Raw genomic sequence first — 19,038 nt, 5'->3', positions numbered from 1 at the left:
CTTCACAAAAAAATACAGTTTTATATCTTTATGTTTGAAGCCTGAAATGTGGCAAAAGGTCGCAAAGTTCAAGGGGGCCGAATACTTTCGCAAGGCACTGTATATATATATATATATATATATTTTTTTTTTATATGTTGTTTTTAAGATGGTTTAAATGGTATGGGCTCACCTGCAGAATGACGTATCCCAGGAGCAGCAGGTGACGGTCTCTCATGGCCCGGGAGCCCACCAGCACCTCAGAGTTGTGACAGTAGTGCCACTTGTCATTCACCGACATAACCACTCTGAAAGAAGAAAGGAAGTGGTATACAGCGATGAACAAATTATTTCTCATTTAGAAATAAATTCCTTATTCACACAAGTGGCAAAAGACGGTAGAAAGATGGCAGACCTCCCAGCAAAACAGTCTTTCTTAAAGTTATTCGGTAACTGATGTATTATCAAGCATTTAGTTGTAGTATAAGGTTAGAAATCTGACTGGACAGATTTGGGAATCCCATCAGCACTGACCTCTTGAGCTGCTGCTGGTCCCCAGCTCGATCAGCCGGGTGTTGAAGTGGTGAGGTGGGCTTCACGTCCCCGTTTGCCTCATAGAATGCAGGAAGCTCGCAGTTGAGCCCCTGACTCGCCGGCCCCACCTGCACCCCTCCCTCATCCTCCAGGATTTTTCCAATGGAGAATTGGAAGAGGGAATTGGGGGCAGCCGTGGCAGATCCCCCTACCCCGGAGGCCCCTGGATGTGCCAGGCTGTCTGAGGGAGGGCTGCTGAGCGTGGAGCTGTCTTGGCTCTCCAAAGAGTGCTCCTTGGCCAGGCTGTAGTAGTAATCGGCCGACGTGTAGTAAGGGTTGTAGTCCAGAGGGCCCCCGCCGTTAGGGCCCGTCCTCTGGGCCGAGGAAGGGTTTGCCCCTCGCTGCATGTGGTAGGGCAGAAAGTTCACCGCATCATCCCCCTCGACGGGTCGCTGGTCCCTCCCTACCTCTAGTGGGGCGAAGGGGGAGAACTTTTGAAAGTCTGAAGTGAGGGCTGTCACGGCTGCGGATCCTTCTGGGGTTTTGGGGGCCATACCTAGGGAGGTCCCTGCCCCTGTCCGGATAGGGAGAACTCGGCCAGAGCTATCAATCCACAGCAGGAAGTCTAAAAAGGAATGGGGATATCGAGGATTAGGGTTGCAACATTTAGGGTTGAAACTTTATTCCTCAAACTTTGAATTTAGGAAAAACTGGGAATTTTGTGAAAGTTTCCAGAATTCTACAACCCCAAAGAGATTAAAGTACTACATAATTATACACCATTGTGTGGTATCTTACAGTAGAGCCTGCATCAGGTTGGATATCCGCGGTTCCCCGCGGTTGACCTGCAAAAAAACTCTGCTGGTGGGTGAGAATGAAAACATTCTTTCAGCCCGCGTGTCGGCTCGCAGTTTGAACAATTATATTGCGGGTCAGAAACATTTGAAAACAAGATAATGTTCTACAAACCCAGGAGCTTGATGTGTTACAGAATGGAATTCACAACATCATGCGAGAGTTGAGGCAGACATAGAGCTCTGGAAAAAATGAAGAGACCACTGCAAAAATGATCAGTTTCTCTGGTTTGACTATTTATAGTTATGTGTTTGGGTAAAAATAACATTTCTTTTTTATTCTATAAACTACTGACAACATTTCTCCCGAATTTCAAATAGAAATATTGTCATTTAGAGCATTTATTTGCAGAAAATGACAACTGGTCAAAATAACAAAAAAGATAGTGTTGTCAGACCTCGAATAATGAAAAATAAGAAAATAAGTTCCTATTCATTTTTAAACACAATACTAATGTTAACTTAGGAAGAGTTCAGAAATCAATATTTGATGGAATAACCCTGATTTTCAATACCCAGCTTTTATGAGTCTTGGCATGCTCTCCACCAGTCTTTCACATTGATGTTAGGTGACTTTATGCCACTCCTGGCGCAATAATTCAAGCAGCTGGGCTTTGTTTGATGGCTTGAGACCATCCATCTTCCTCTTGATCACATTCCAGAGGTTTTCAATGGGGTTCAGGTCTGGAGATTGGGCTGGCCATGACAGGGTCTTGATCTGGTGGTCCTCCATCCACACCTTGATTGACCTGGCAACATTGCATCTTTTTTGTTATTTTGACCAGTTGTCATTTTCTGCAAATAAATGCTCTAAATGACAATATTTCTATTCGGAATTTGGGAGAAATGTTGTCAGTAGTTTATATAATAAAACAAAAAAATTAAATTTTACCCAAACACATAACTATAAATAGTAAAACCGGAGAAGTGGATAATTTTGCAGTGTTCTTACATTTTTTCCGGAGCTGTATACTGTAGGGCACAAGCGATGTACACAGTGAATCAGAGAACTGTCCATTATTTGTGTGGTGCTGAAAACATGTTTCATCCCCCCCCACGTGAGAATACGTTGCCAAGCTTGGCCTACTTTTCCTGGCTAGCGTAGCTCACGTGAAAATGGCTAACGTAATTGGAGAAATAGAAAGGTTATGAAATACACCATAGTGGAAACAGGTGGTACGTGAGTGAAATCGCTGGTTTGGAAGGATTTTGGAGTCATTGTGGGCAAGGACAATAACCCAGTAGATGGATACACAGCCTGCAAAAAGTGCAAGCCCGTATTCGTTTACTATAGGCTAATTCAGTTTATTATCAGTGAATTATGTAAATTCAGGCTTTTGTTCATTTAGACCATAGGTAGCCTATTTGCAGGCCACATCAAGTTTATTTGCCAGCAACATAACACCCTGCATCCCACTGCTGGCTTGCCTCTGAAGCTAAGCATGGTTGGTCCCTGGATGGGAGACCAGATGCTGCTGGAAGTGGTGTTGGAGGGCCAGTAGGTCTAAAAACATATCCCCAGGGTAGTGATTGGGGAAATTACCCTGTTTGGGGTGCAGTCTTTCAGATGTGAAGTTAAACAGATGTCCTGACTCTCTGTGGTCACTAAAGAGCCCATGGTACTTATCGTAAGAGTAGGGGTATTAACCCCAGTGTCCTGGCTAAATTCCCAATCTGGCCCTCATACTATCATGACCACTTAATCATCCCCAGCTTCCAATTGGCTCATTCATTCCCATCCTCTCCCCTGGTCGTTGCTGCAAATGAGAATGTGTTTTCAGTCAACTTAGTTGGTAAAATAAGGGTTAACTAAAAGTTCAAGTGCGGCTGGTAAAGGTTTGAATAAGGCTATAGCCTACAAAATAAATGTATTTTTGCAGCCTATATTCTATTCTGGGAATTGTTTACTTAAGTTTCAATTAAACTATTTGATTATCATATTAAATGTTAATGTGTTGTTTTGTTGTTGGCTATAGGATTTAATTCGTTAAGGAAGCTAATTAGAACAAGCTTTTCCCCCCAGAGCGATTCAAGTTGTCAATGTGCCGCATCTCATTGTGAAAATAAAAATATATTGTTCTTAGTTCATGCCATGGTTTCCTTTATCCCAATATTGATTCTACATGTAGACAAATGTATTAATGCAGGGAGAGGAAAAATAGCCTACTAGCCTAATCTAAAACAATTAAATAAAGTGTTATTTGGTGTGTCACCGATCAGCTCTCAGAACAATTCTATTTGGGTGGGTCGGGTTGTTGAGAAAAATCTGTCCTGGTGTCGGGTGGTGTTTGGAATTGATAAAGGCCGGCGTGGCGCAGGTGCGGCTCAAAAAAAACTGACCCGTGCAGGTCTCTATCTTACAGTGGCTGTTGGGTTTAACACACAATCTGGTGTTTGTTCAATGTACCTGTGTAATACCCAGGGGCCAGGACTTCATCTTGCTTGTAGCCATGCTCTCCAACCAATTGTCTGAGGGCTTCAGCTACAAGACCCTTGTAGCTGAAAAACACACACAAATACACTCATGTCAACCAGATACTTGGATTTGCAATGAAAGGGCAGACATAATTCAATAAAGAAAATAGATGACCATGCACCAACTAACAATTGGTTAACAAATCACTCTAGGACTGCACCGTACCTGTATTTGCGGTTGACCTCATCAGCGGTCAGCGCATGGTCAAACATGAGCACCTTGTGCGTGTCCTGGAGCCGTGGACCGGTGTAGTCCTGGTACTCCAGTTCAACCGCTGCGTCCAACAGAGACAAGTAGCGAAGCACGATGAGAGCATAAGGACTGTCTACAAATGGGGGAAGAAGATCCACAGAAACAAAGACATGAGCGAGAGTAACTGTCTAAAATGCCCGATCATTAAAATGAATCACATACAACTGAATGGGATTGAGTTGGGGTATGTGGGGGTACTATTCCACTTCATGCATCAGTACATTTATGTGCGTGTTCATTAGTGGTCAGCTTGAGGTTTATTGTGTCTACTGAAAGGGGTAAGTCAAAAGATATGAAACACAGCTGTTCTTTGATGTTGCATGATCACTTTATGCGCGTGTGTGTGCCACTCACTGGTGACGTTGCTGATGAAGGCAGTGGAGAAGACCCTGTGCAGCACCAGGCCGGGAAAGTGGCCCAGCTGGAACAGGGACATGAGGATGTTGACGGTGGCTAACGGGGAGCTCAGGGCCTTAAGCTCCAGCACCACCTCCAGCTTGGAGAAGAACTGGACCTTGTTGGACGGCAGGTAGTTCATCCGGCTGAAGGGGAACACCAGCTTCTGGATAACCTGTGGGGAAAAGAGAAAAGCCTTTATCGTGATATTACCAAGTATCAATTTTTGCTGCGAAGAGACAATCATTAGATCATTTGTTTTGGTGCTGTCCGTATGTAGCTAGTTTTTGGTTGCAGGTTCGGGAAGGTCTGGAAAAATTGCAACATTTACCAGGAGCTAACTCGGCAAATAGCAGTGCTGGATGATTTTAAAAAGTCAGTCAATCGATCAATAATATAATAATATTCTTAGCAAATCAATGCATCTTTAATTTACAATCTGTAAAAACTGAGAATAGAAAGGTTCAGAAAGTTTGTGAAACATCACAGCAAAATATATGGCAAATAGTAATCAAAAAAGGATGGTCTTTATTGATAGAGGGGAGTTGTAGAAAGTAGCTGAAGGATGGGACTAAAAACAAACAAAAGATAACTATTGTGTCTGTAAAATGTATATAGTATATATAAACTGGTTGTAGAAGCCTAAGTGGTGTTGTCCATTAGTTTACTCCAAACAGGGGAGGGGTGGTAGGGTTAGGGTTAGGGAAAAATAAAAGGAAAATATATAAAACAATTCATATTTTTATAGATAGATACACACACACACACACACAACACAACCATTCAAAAGTTTGGGGTCACTTAGAAATGTCCTTGTTTTCCATGAAAACATACATGAAATGAGTTGCAAAATGAATAGGAAATACAGTCAAGATGTTGACAAGGTTATAAATAATGATTTTTAATTGAAATAATAGTGTCCTTCAAACTTTGCTTTTGTCAAAGAATCCTCCAATTACAGCCTTGCAGATCTTTGGCATTCTAGTTGTCAAGGTAATCTGAAAAGATTTCACCCCATGCTTCCTGAAGCACCTCCCACAAGTTGGATTGGCTAGATGGGCACTGCTTACATACCATACGGTCAAGCTGCTCCTCCCACAACAGCTAAATAGGGTTGAGATCCGGTGACTGTACTGGCCACTCCATTATAGACAGAATACCAGCGGACTGCTTCTTCCCTAAATAGTTTTTGCATAGTTTGGAGCTGTGCATTGGGTCATTGTCCTGTTGTAGGAGGAAATTGGCTCCAATTAAGCACCGTCCAGAGGGTATGGCATGGCCAAGTGGAGTGATATCTTGAAGAAGAAAGGCTACCTTTTACCCTGTACAAATCTCCCACTTTACCACCACCAAAGCACCCCCAGACCATCACATTGCCTCCATGCTTGACAGATGGCGTCAAGCATTCCTCCAGCATATTTGCATTTTTTTGCGTCTCACGAATGTTCTTCTTTGTGATCGGAACACCTCAAACTTCGTTTGACCATAACACTTTTTTCCAATCTTCCTCTGTCTAGTGTCTGTTCTTTTGCCCATCTTAATCTTTTCTTTTTATTGGCCAAGTCTGAGATAGGGCTTTTTCTTGAGACTGGTGTTTTGCAGGTAAAATTTAATTGAAGCTGCCAGTTGAGGACTCGTGAGGCGTCTCTTTCTCAAACTAGACATTCTAATGTACTTGTCCTCTTTCTCAGTTCTGCACCAGGGCCTCCCACTCTTTCTGTTCTGGTTAGAGCCAAAATGATCAATTAGCCTTTTAAAATTATATACTTGGATTAGCTAACACAACGCGCCATTGGAACACAGGAGTGATGGTTGCTGATAATGGTTACAACATTAACTATGGCTACACTGTATTTCTGATCAATTTGATGTTAATTTTAATGAACAATTTTTTTTGCTTTTCTTTCAAAAACAAGGACATTTCTAAGAGAGCCCAAACTTTTGAATGGTAGTGTATATACAGAACTAGTCAAAAATCTGGACACATCTACTCATTCCAGTTCCCCCCCCCCCTCCCTTTTTCCCTCTATTTTCTACATTGTAGAATAATTGTGAAGACATCAAAACTATTAAATAACATACGTAGTAGCAAACAAAAAAAACTGTTAAACAAATCTAGAGATTCTTCAAAATAGCCAACCTTTGCCTTGATGACAGCTTTTCACACTCTTGGCATTCTCTCAACCAACTTCATGAGTCACCTGGAATGCATTTCAATTAACAGGTGAGCCTTGTTAAAACTTAATTTGTGGAATTCTTTACTTCTTTTCTAATGTGTTTGGATGCCAGGGAGGGGTGGACCCAGCCATGACTAAGCATCTTTAGTGTCAGCTACATAATAACTCTGAATTGTATGTAAGGGTTAGGCTGCTCGGGTTGACTAGTATCATTATTGCAGTAATTAATCGCTATTAAATAAAGATGATTGTTGAAGAAATTACAAAAGTCTCTCTCAGTATTCATTTCCACAACACCTGCTTGGGCCAAGAAACATGAGCACTAGACATTAAACTGGTGGAAATCTGTCCTTTGGTCTGAGGAGTCCAAATGTGAGATTTTTGGTTCCAACCGCCGTGTCTTCGTGAGACCCAGAGTAGGTGAACGGGTGATCTCCGCATGTGTGGTTCCCAGCGTGAAGCATGGAGGTGGTGTGATGGTGTGGGGGTGCTTTGCTGGTGACACTGTCAGTGATTTATTTGGAATTCAAGGCACACTAAACCAGCATGGATACCACAGCATTCTGCTCTGGGACAAATCTCTGAATGTCCTCGAGTGGCCCAGCCAAAGCACGGACTTGAACCCGATCGAACATCTCTGGAGTGACCTGAAAATAGCTGTGCAGCAGCTAGGAGGCAGCAGAGCCTAGTGTGGAATGGGGAAATAATGTATTGTTAATTCTATGCTTTGAGAAATGTCAATAAAGCATAATTTATAGCTTTTACTATGGAGTAGCGTCCACTCTTTACAAGGTGTCAGAAGTACGAGCCCACAATGTGTGTAAATAATAGGGATGTGTCAAATATCCAAATGGACATTTCTTCAGGAATATTAGTCAGTAGTTGTGTGGTTGTGGTCAGTAGTTGTGGTGCGGTCAGTAGTTGTGTGGTTGTGGTCAGTAGTTGTGTTTGTGATCAGTTGTGTGGGTCAGTAGTTGTGTGGTTGTTGTCAGTAGTTGTGAGGTCAGTAGTCATGTGGTTGTGGTCAGTAGTTGTTTTGTTCATTAGTTGTGTGGTCAGTAGTCATGGTCAATAGTTGTAGTTAGTAGTATGTGGTTGTTGTCAATGGTTGTGGTCAGTAGTCGTGTGGTTGTGGACAGTAGTTGTTGACAGTGGTCAGTAGTTTAATGGTAAGTGATTGTGGTAGGTAGTTGTGTCATTCTGCTCAGTAGTTGAGTGGTTCAGTAGTGTGTGGTTGTTGTCAGTAGTTGTAGTCAGTAGGCATGGTCATTAGCGGTCAGTCGTTGTGTGTTTGTGGTCAGTAGATGGGTGGTTGTGGTTCGTAGTGGTCCGTAGTTGTATTCGTGATCAGTTGTGTGGTCAGTAGTCGTAGTCAGTAGGTTAGGTCAGTAGCGGTGTGATCAGGATTTATGGTCTGTCGGTATGTGGTTGTGGTCAGTAATTGTGGTCAGTTGTGTGGTTGTGGTCTGTAACTGTGGTCAATAATTGTGTGTTTGTGGTCAGTTGTGTAGTTGTGGTCAGCAGTTGTATTGTTGTTGTCAGTAGTTCTGTGGTCAGTAGTTGTTTGGTTGTGGTCAATAATCGTGGTCAGTAGTTGTGTGGTTGTGTTCAGTAGTTCAGTAGACACCTTCGTTGTATCCAATCAGAGCAGCAGGATCAACGTACAGCCCACCCTTTTCTTTACAGACAGGCAAAATAGCCAGTTATTTAGAGAATGGGGCATGCGCTTGAGCTGATCGATTTTTTAAACAGATTCACAAATCATGGGAATTTGTCAAGCTAAAAAGAGTTTTCTCCCTCCGAGGCATGTGTTGCTAGGCAAACAGTTGCCTTGGCAGGCCTGCTCCCTCCACGGCTAAAGCCACTGAGGAACATGCTAACAAACATTTGTGCAATGAAGCTAAATGAATACTGCACTCTGACCCACAAAACTTTTTTGCTAGATTCATGATAGTGTTGTTGGGCAAAGCAAGGAAAGTAAACTTCAAACTTTATGTAATTTTATTGAAATTTGCAGCTGTTGTTGGTAAGTAATGAATCTGCTAGTTTCTGATATGACTTGGTGCATCTATAAAAGAAAGCAGTTGATGAGTAACTAAAGCAGCTCTATCTATTGATTGCTAGGAGCTATTCCTAATCTGTTTTCAGATTTGAAAAGCAAAGAAGTAGCGGAAGATTGTATATGCCCTACGTTTCTGACTTGTTGGGGGTGGTCAAAAACAGCATTTGGAAAAAGTTGGTAAAAGAAATGTGTTACTGTAAACAGCAGTATCGTTAGATGCGTAGCAGATATTTTTGCTTCGCAAACAGATTTGAAAAGCAGAGAAGTAGATGTTCTAACTTGTCGAAGTTGTTGGCGAAGTGGTCGAAGTAGCCGATTTGTGTCAAAAGTTGCATAGTTGCATTTACAGGAAATGGAATGTTGGAAGTGATGTCACAATGGGGGCAATTTAGAATGTTGAAAAAAGTCCCATGAAGGTGAATGAAGATGGGCAAAAAAACTCAACAATTTTAAAACTCAACGTTTTAAAATTTGAACTGCATTTCTAGCTTAAACGGTGTTAGTTGAATGAGTTGAATGTAAAATAATAATAAGTAGTATTGTATAAGATTTAAGTGGGGACTCTTGTTTCGCAAGCCCCACAATAATAATAATAATAATAATAATGAGTATGTAAGAAATCTATAGTTCTGCATTGATGACATACAAATGATATTCAAATGATTCCTTTAATAAAATGACTATGTAGTTTCTATGATGTGCGCCCCATAAAAAGGCAGCCTTCACATCTGTAGATTGTTCATGTTGGCCAATGAAATCATTAAAGAGGCTGAGTGTGTAGCAAGTGGAGTGAAAGTTCACTAATGCAATGAAAGATGGAATAAAATGAGGGAATTAAACATTTGCGAAATGAGAAGGAGTAGGCTACAATGAGCAACCAACAGATAAGCTGTTGTTTTATCTGAATGGGGTTGGGGAGAAAGCAGCATGTAGCCTCAATTAGCCTAGCTAGCTTTTTTTTTTCACCTTTATTTAACCAGGTAGGCTAGTTGAGAACAAGTTCTCATTTGCAACTGCGACCTGGCCAAGATAAAGCATAGCAGTGTGAGCAGACAACACAGAGTTACACATGGAGTAAACAATTAACAAGTCAATAACACAGTAGAAAACAAAGCTTAGCTTCTCTGGGCAACTCCAGTCAAGACAGGCACTGTTATATGGGATGATAAATAACATTGTGACTGCTACAATTTAGCTAGCCTTGGTTATAGTTGCCGTGGCTACTGCGTCTCTCTCTCCCGCACACACCGGCCCCTCGGCAGTGGCCCCTCGGCAGTCTCTCCCTCACGCAGCAGTGCTCAGGTTAAAAACACAAGTTAAAAAAACAACATGCATTTAGCACGTATCCGGATATCGGACAAAAATGTATGTTACTATTCAAATAGTGAAATTATTTCAAACCCCCATCCCTTGTAAATAACCAACATTTCAGGTATAATAATAGCCATTCATAAAAAAAACAGTATGCCCAATAATAAGCAGCAATAAACAGATAGAGTATGCCCACAGTCACAACACCGGAGTTGCTCAGTGGTTTAAATGTATGACAGAGATTTTCTAGAGATGAGTGGTCCTCCTTACCTTGCTGTCCAGGTATTCACCCTTTTTGACAAGAAAATCAGCGATGGTGTCAAGAAGTCGAACCTCTCTGAGCCGGTGGCGGGCAATGTATTTGGCAATGAGGGCCATGGTGAATGGGGTTATGCTGTCCACTTTTTCAGGCAGTTGCTCTATTGAGAAAAGAGCAGACTTTATAGAATAATATATACAGTATATCACAAAAGTGAGTACACCCCTCACATTTTTGTAAATTTGAGTATATCTTTTCATGTGACAACACTGAAGAAATGACACTTTGCTACAATGTAAAGTTGTTAGTGTACAGCTTGTATAACAGTGTACATTTGCTGTCCCCTCAAAATAACTCAACACACAGCGATTAATGTCTAAACCGCTGGCAACAAAAGTGAATACACCCCTAAGTGAAAATGTCCAAATTGGGCCCAATTAGCCATTTTCCCTCCCCGGTGTCATGTGACTCATTAGTGTTACAAGGTCTCAGGTGTGAATGGGGAGCAGGTGTGTTACATTTGGTGTCATCGCTCTCACACTCCCTTATACTGACTGGTCACTGGAATTTCAACATGGCACCTCATGGCAAAGAACTCTGAGGATCTGAAAAAAAGAATTGTTGCTCTACATAAAGATGGCCTGGGCTACAAGAATATTGCCAAGACCCTGAAAGCTGCAGCACGGTGGCCAAGACCATACAGCGGTTTAACTGGACAGGTTCCACTCAGAACAGGCCTCGCCATGGTCGACCAAAGAAGTTGAATGCATGTGCTCAGCGTCATATCCAGAGGTTGTCTTTGGGAAATAGACGTATGAGTCCTGCCAGCATTGCTGCAGAGGGTGAAGGGTCAGCCTGTCAGTGCTCAGACAATACGCCGTACACTGCATCAAATTGGTCTGCATGGCTGTCATCCCAGAAGGAAGCCTCTTCTAAAGACGATGCACAAGAAAGCCCACAAACAGTTTGCTGAAGACAAGCAGACTAAGGACATGGATTACTTGAACCATGTCCTGCGGTCTGATGAGACCAAGAAACTTATTTGGTTCAGATGGTGTCAAGCGTGTGTGGCGGCAACCAGGTGAGGAGTACAAAGACAAGTGTGTCTTGCCTACAGTCAAACATGGTGGTGGGAGTGTCATGGTCTGGGGCTGCATGAGTGCTGCCGGCACTGGGGAGCTACAGTTCATTGAGGGAACCATGAATGCCAACATGTACTGTTACATACTGAAGCAGAGCATGATCCCCTCCCTTTCGGAGACTGGGCCGCAGAGCAGTATTCCAACATGATAATGACCCCAAACACACCTCCAAGACGACCACTGCCTTGCTAAAGAAGCTGCGGGTAAGGGTGATGGACTGGCCAAGCATGTCTCCAGACCTAAACCCTATTGAGCATCTGTGGGGCATCCTCAAACGGAAGGTGGAGGAGTGCAAGGTCTCTAACATCCACCATCTCCGTGATGTCGTCATGGAGGAGTGGAAGAGGACTCCAGTGGCAACCTGTGAAGCTCTGGTTAACTCCATGCCCAAGAAGGTTAAGGCAGTGCTGGAAAATGATGGTGGCCACACAAAATATTGACACTTTGGGCCCAATTTGGACATTTTCACTTTTGTTGCCAGCGGTTTAGACATTAATGGCTGTGTGTTGAGTTATTTTGAGGGGACAGCACATTTACACTGCTATACAAGCTGAACACTCACTACTTTACATTGTAGCAAAGTGTAATTCCTTCAGTGTTGTCACATGAAAAGATATACTCATATTTACAAAAATGTGAGGGGTGTACTCACTTTTGTGATATACTGTATGTAGAAATCGACAGATTAAACAGCTGCCAGATAATGGCAGAGGAGGAGAAGGGAGGAAAGGAAAACTCACCAGCCAGGCTGCACACAAACCTCTCCTGCCTGTTCTGGTAGAAGAGGTGCGAGCTGAAGATGAGCTCTAGGCTCTTGTTGCTAGCTTCACGTGCACACACAGCCAGCATCTCATCCAGCAGCGCCATCTCCTGGTCGCGCACACCACTTACGCTAGCCAGTGTGTGTTTGACCAGTCGCAGGATCTTCCTGTTGGTAGGTAGAGCGGGACAATGGTGGTTGTTACTAAATGGAGTACAGCTACAAGTGGAAGTGAATTTTCGTAGCTGGTTAAGAGAGCATTTTAACTAGCCCTAACCGTAACCTAATTCTCATAACCTGCTGCGAAAAAGTCGCTTCCGGTCTTAGCTGTATATCACCTAGTCAAAACTGACAATGGTGGAATTTGGAATCATGATACAAAGTAAATTATTGTGATAAAAGCGGTTATCAAGATTTGACCAAGTATGACGATTAAAGCCATTATCGCGATATCGCCAAGTATCGCGATAACTGCTTTATCACAATAATTTGTATTTAATTTTTTTATTTAACCTTTATTTAACCAGGTAAGCTAGTTGAGAACAAGTTGTCATTTACAACTGCGACCTGGCCAAGATAATGCAAAGCAGTGCGACAGAAACAACAAGAGTTACATGGAATAACCAAGCCTACAGTCAGTCAATACAATAGAAAAAAAAAAAAAAGTCTATATACAGTGTGTGCAAATGGCATGAGGAGGTATGGCAATAAATAGGCCATAGTAGCAAAGTAATTATAATTTAGCAGATTAACACTGGAGTGATAGATGAGCAGATGATGGTGTGTAAGTAGTGATACTGGTAGTGATAACCAACATTGAAATGATTAAAATGACACTCGGGAACTCATCACGCTAGACCTGTGTCGTGATCAGTAAACAAAAATGGCATGTCTCTAACATTGTCTCCATTGATTTCCTATCGAAAGCAACCCAGTTGTACTTCACAACCCTGCATTGCCTCTACTTGGATGGCTAGTCATGAATTATGAATGGACCTCTTACAAACAAGATAACCCAATATAACATGTAAAGCTGTATACATTTGTCTATATTACCCTAAACGGGTAGCTAACCATCATACCAAACCTACCTGTTGGCCAGAAGCTGCTCTGGGTTGGGGCGTACATTGGCGACGTTCCCGGCCGTCGTAGTTTCGGTGGGTTGCAGCGAGTGCCACTTGAGCCGGTAGTAGGAGAGTAGCAGAAAGAGGGTCTGCGGGTGGCGCTCCCGCTCCAGGTTCTTCTCCAAGCCTGCGAGGCAGGCCTCGGTCAGGGGGTGCTGGCTGCTGGGGTGCAGCTTCATGCTGGAGCTGAACACCATGGAGACATCCTTCTGGTTGAACTGGTCCAGCCGTGACTGTGACTCTGCCTCCAGCACCTGCACCACCTGCGAGTCGCTGGGAAGGCCTAGAGGAGGAGATGGGAAGTTCAGGGAGTTTTTAGTTTACTTAATTTCTTTAGAAGGAATATAGTCCGTTTTATATATCAGAATATTGCATTCAGGGTTATGTACAATAATTCCTTTCATATCCATAAGAAAACAATTGAAAACACGTATAAGGTTGCAAGTTCAAATCCCCGAGCTGACAAGGTACAAAATCTGTCGTTCTGCCCCTGAACAGGCAGTTAACCCACTGTTCCTAGGCCGTCATTGAAAATAAGAATTTGTTCTTAACTGACTTTATTTTTTATAAACCAGTAATTAGAAATGAAAGTAGTAAATTGCCATTTCACTATGTTCATGTCTCATTCATAATATCAAATGCATAAAAACAATGATTAACCTGCACTAGCAATATTACTTTCAAACTGCCTCCATGCAACCACCTAGCCTCACCTAGTGCAGCCACAGCGTACAGGCAGTTGACGATGCTGAAGTTGTCGAACTTGACACAGTCGCTCACGATGGCGTTGCACAGTGTCTGGAAATCCTGGTGCTCCAGGATCTGTCTGCCTTCGTTCTCAGCTCCTCCACCGGCTCTGGGAACCAGGGCTGCCTCCGTGTCACCACCGCCTCCTCCTGCAGCCCCGGCCTGTAGTAGCTGGCCGATCTTCTGCAGGGCGATGGGGTAGTGGTTGTGCGAGATCTTGCCCGGGTTCTGCGTCACCCAGCGCAGCACCTCATCGCCCCGATGCGAGCGCTCTATCAGCCTCTTCATGGTGAAGAAGGTGTCGTAGCTCATCTTCTCGTGGATGAAGTTCCACGTCTTCTTCTTGTTGCCAGCGGCGCCAACAGTGGCGTGGTGGTGCAGGTGGGCGTACAGAGGGATGGGGGGAGGCGGAGGAGGGGGGGGCAGGTGCGGGTGGTAGTGCTGCTGGTGGTGGTGACTGTGGAAGTGGGGCCCCCGGTGAGGGTCAGGGCGCCCCTGGTAGAGGGGCGGGTAGCTGGGGGTTGGAGTGTGCACGTGGTAGGGGTGGTGGTTCTCCAGCATGGGCATCCCTCTACCCCCCAGGCCCGGCCAGTGCCCTGGCTTTCCCCCTCCTCCTCCCCCACCTCCTGAGCTGTACAGGCGGGTAGCGTACATGCCAGCGAGGGCAAGGACACTAGGGCGGCAGGCGTGTCGTGGGCAGAGGGGCGAGGGGATGATGATGCTGCCACAGCTCAGGAGGCCCGGGCCGGAGTGCAGCCACAGCATAGTACATGGGCTAGTCCACCGCTGGGGCACTGCACACTACACCTACAGGGAGAAAGGAAGGGACAGAGAGAGGAGAGAAGATGGAACGAATAGGCTAAATAAAACACTCCAGTTTAGAATGTGTGAAAATCCCTGGAGGGTCACAAAATACATGTACACACTAGGGGTGACATTGGGATGCTTGAGTATTTTGGGTAATTTCCTACTTAACCAGTCAGACCAACTCATGTATACAATTTTCTGGTCTGTGTGCAGTTTAAAGGTAGTATATCATTAACTTAATGCAATTTCTGGAAATCTATGGGTATCTACTATCCAGCTCCTCTCAAAAGAAGGGAAATAGACCCAACTAGTCCAAAGCTGGGTGGTTAATAATTTATAGTCTTAAAGCTATACCTATAGCGCATTCGGAAAGTATTCAGACCCCTTGACTTTTTCCACATTTTGTTACGTTACAGCCTTATTCTAAAATTGAGTCAATAAAAAAATTGTTTTCAATCTACACAAAACACCCAATAACAAAAAAGCAAAAGCAGGTTTTTAGGATTTTTTGCTCATTTATACATTGGAGTCCACCTATGGTAAATTCAATTGATTGGACATGATTTGGAAAGGCACACACCTGTCTACAGTATATAAGGTCCCACATTTGATAGTGCATGTCAGAGCAAAAACCAAGCCATGAGAATGAATGAATGGTCTGTAGAGCTCCGAGACAGGATTGTGCCAAGACACAGATCTAGGGGATTTCTGCAGCATTGAAGGTCTCCAAGAACACAGTGGCTTCCATTATTCTTAAAAATGGAAGAAGTTTGGAACCACCAACACTCTTCCTAGAGCTGGCCGCCCAGTCAAACTGAGCAATCGGGGGAGAAGGTCAGGGAGGTGACTAAGAACCCGATATTCACTCTGACAGCACTACAAGGTTCTCTGTGAAGATGGGAGAACCTTCCAGAAGGACAACCATCTTTGCAGCACTCCCCCAATCAGGCATTTATGGTATAGTGGCCAGACGGAAGCCACGACAGCCGGCTTGGAGTTTGCCAAAAGGCACCTCAAGGACTCTCAGACCATGAAAAACAAGATTTTCTGGTCGGTTGAAATCAAGATTGAACTCTTTGGCCTGAGTGCCAAATGTCACATCTGGAGGAAATCTGGCACCATACCTATGTTGAAAGGGATGGTGCCAGCAGCATCATGCTGTCGGGATGTTTCTCAGCTGCTGGGACTGGAAGACTAGTCCGGATTGAGGCAAAGATGAACAGAGAAAAGTACAGAGAGATCCTTGATGAAAACCTGCTCTAGAGCGCTCACGACCTCAGATTTGGGCGAAGTTTCACCTTCCAACAGGACAACAACCAAGCACACAGCCAAGACAGCCAAGACCACGCAGGAGAGCCTTTGGGACAAGTCTCTGAATGAGCTTGAGTGGCCCAGCCAAAGCACAGACTTGAACCGGATCAAACATCTCTGGAGTGACCTGAAGATAGCTGTGCAGCACGCTCTCCATCCAACCTGACAGAGCTTGAGGATCTGCAGAGAATGGGAGAAACTCCACAAATACAGGTGTCAAGCTTGTAGCGTCATACAAGGCAGTTGTTTAAATTAAGTTTGCAAAAATAAAATGCATAGATTGTGCAGATTGATGAGGTGGGAAAAACAACAATCCATTTTCGAATAAGGCTGTAGCGTAACTAAAGGGATCTGAATACATTGTAGTAATTAATATATAATAAATTAGTTAATTTGACTGATAATCGTAAGAAACGAGATTCTATCAACTTCCTCATTTACGAACTACTTTGGGTTCTGCCTGCGCTCTCTTCTGCGGAGACTTGGTGTGGTTTCGTAAACAACTCCCAGGATGCAGCCAGCTGTTGCGTACTCTAGTAGCTAACTTGCTTATTGGCAAACCATCATCATCACAGTTAATGAATAATGTCGGACTTTGTGGTAGAAGAATAGTTTTATTCAGATCCATATTTATCTAAGCCAGAATTTACTGAAGAGTACTTGTGTAGTTGGACGCTGAGCGAGCACAGAGGGGGGCTGAATCAGCGGGAGCCGGTCTAAGGGGGATTGATGGTACAACTGCTTGTGCTGCACAGTGGGACTTGTTACTGTCATCGATTAGGGCCCTTGATATCTACGGCGTAGAAGGCAGCGCACCCAGATTGTGTAACAAACCCAGAGGACTTTTCTGCGCTCATCAATCATGGAGTAATAGATACCTTCTTTGTCCCCAAAAATGAACTGGAAGGAAGAAGCAGCCCATACCTGCTGGTCCAAATGGATACGTAAAATAAGGGCTGTGTTACGTGTAGGTTTACCCTGGCAAGGGGTTTTGATAACCGTGTAAATCTCTCTCCGACAACGTGACTTATCAGTATATTCACCTGTATTTACCCCTCAAAATGAAACGCTAATTAGCTGCTAATGTGGCTATCATAAAGCACCGCAAATGCCATGATGAGCTGGACGAGTGCCGAATCGAGGCAAAGATATGTTAGCTAAATTAAGTAATTAGGGCTGCCAAATGATAAAAATAATTCAATCGCATTAAATTGTGCAGGTAAATCGCACATTTTTTATTTGCTCAAATTTGGTGCTAAATAAAGATTTTTCCATAAAAAATAAAAAAAGCTGTGTATTGAGTTATAGACATGTAGGCCTGAATCACAAAAAAGGTTCTGTATCAGAATGTTTTTAATGGCATATTCACCATAAACAAGTTAAGCAACACAAAAGTACTGTAACTTACTAATGCTCCCAGTAGGCCTACAAATGCTCCCTAATAAATTCTCAAAAGAAAAAAAACTGGCTCTATGGATACAAAGACCATAAACTTGTCCAACGTCATGAATTCAACAGAACATAAACCTGTGACCATACACTTCAGTCATCCTATTTATTTTCATTGAGCCAGTTGCAAAGACAAACAAGCCTGTTGACATTTTCAGATGATAAAACTGCTCTCGTCTTTGGCAGGATGGATACGCCCAGCTCTCACAAGGTACTGACATAGCAGGAGATGCCAGGTACCTTCCTGCAATGCAGGCCCTGCATGCTGTGACCCCCACTGTAGTGGACAGTCCTCCATGATGATGCTGGGCTCTGCTTTGTAACATTCCATACATTTCTCCATGGACTCCTCCTATTCATCAGAGTCAGAAGAACTCAGAAGCAGCTTTCTTCTTTAGCAGCACTGACTGTTGCTTTATCAAGTTGCTGTGCAGGCCTCTCTTCCTTCAGCAAGTTGCTGACCAAAGCCCACACTTCACCCCTCTCAGGTCTAGGAAGGCACTTCAGGTCCTTAAAACCTTCGGTCGAGTGCTGTGGCAATCTCCAGCCATGTGAGGTTGGTGTTTCTCCAGGTCTGTTGTGAATGTCAGCTTGAATCTTACCATGTAGGCAGTGTCATTTCCATCACCTGAAGGAGATGACAGAGCAGGCAACACCACCGAACAGGAAAAGTACTACTCTCTTCCCAGAAGTAAAGTCAAGTACCGGCACTGAAAGAGAATTCAAAATCACTTCAATTGTAAGAGACATGTTATTCTCTCTCTCTCTCTCTCTCGCTCTCTCTCACACAGGGTAGCCTAGTGGTTAGAGCGTTGGACTAGTAACCGAAAGGTTGCAAGTTCAAATCCCCGAGCTGACAAGGTACAAATCTGTCGTTCTGCCCCTGAACAGGCAGTTAACCCACTGTTCCTTGGCAGTCATTGAAAATAAGAATTTGTTCTTAACTGACTTGCCTAGTTAAATAAAAGGTAAAATACATTTACATTTAAAACACACACACACACTTTTCTCTCCCTCGCACACACACACACACACACCTTATTATAACACTAATAGTGAGAAAGAATATTACCTGCAGGGCTTCAGTAGTGCTTCTGCAGTTTCTCCAGGTCAGCTGTGGTTGGCATGGTGATATTCGTTTTCTGTTGGCCCAGAGCATCTCTCAGTGGTTGTTGGTTTCTGTGGACATGCTTTACAATTTCTAGAGTGGAATTCCATCTTGTTGTAACATCTTGTGTGAGTGACTCCTTTAGCACATTTGCTGTTGTCCTATAGATCTGCAGCGTTTGGTGCGCTGTGTTTGAAATGCCGGGTATTGTCGAACTCGCTGTTCTGTAGGAACACCGATGGACCTTTGGAGACTTAACACCTGTCATGCACTGCGCACAAAAGCCAGAT

At 43.6% G+C, this 19,038-nt stretch overlaps 1 protein-coding gene across 3 annotated transcripts in view; it reads right to left on the bottom strand.

Moving 5' to 3' along the window:
- LOC109875109 (FAST kinase domain-containing protein 3, mitochondrial-like) overlaps nucleotides 1–19,038 on the bottom strand; it is a 33,768-nt gene that overhangs the window by 6,229 nt on the left and 8,501 nt on the right. For all 3 annotated transcript variants that reach the window (XM_020467299.2, XM_020467300.2, XM_020467301.2), the window contains 9 exons: nucleotides 14,040–14,880; nucleotides 13,294–13,609; nucleotides 12,183–12,370; nucleotides 10,312–10,460; nucleotides 4,450–4,666; nucleotides 4,009–4,168; nucleotides 3,775–3,866; nucleotides 514–1,138; nucleotides 173–287 (listed from right to left, as the gene is read on the bottom strand). In XM_020467299.2, coding sequence (XP_020322888.2) covers nucleotides 173–287; nucleotides 514–1,138; nucleotides 3,775–3,866; nucleotides 4,009–4,168; nucleotides 4,450–4,666; nucleotides 10,312–10,460; nucleotides 12,183–12,370; nucleotides 13,294–13,609; nucleotides 14,040–14,838 — 2,661 coding nt within the window. In that variant the 5' untranslated portion in view covers nucleotides 14,839–14,880. The remainder of the gene's footprint in view (nucleotides 1–172; nucleotides 288–513; nucleotides 1,139–3,774; nucleotides 3,867–4,008; nucleotides 4,169–4,449; nucleotides 4,667–10,311; nucleotides 10,461–12,182; nucleotides 12,371–13,293; nucleotides 13,610–14,039; nucleotides 14,881–19,038) is intronic.

The sequence above is a fragment of the Oncorhynchus kisutch genome, linkage group LG30 (assembly GCF_002021735.2).
Source record: "Oncorhynchus kisutch isolate 150728-3 linkage group LG30, Okis_V2, whole genome shotgun sequence".
NCBI classification, from domain to species: domain Eukaryota; kingdom Metazoa; phylum Chordata; class Actinopteri; order Salmoniformes; family Salmonidae; genus Oncorhynchus; species Oncorhynchus kisutch.
This window is presented reverse-complemented; position numbering and strand designations above follow the sequence as displayed.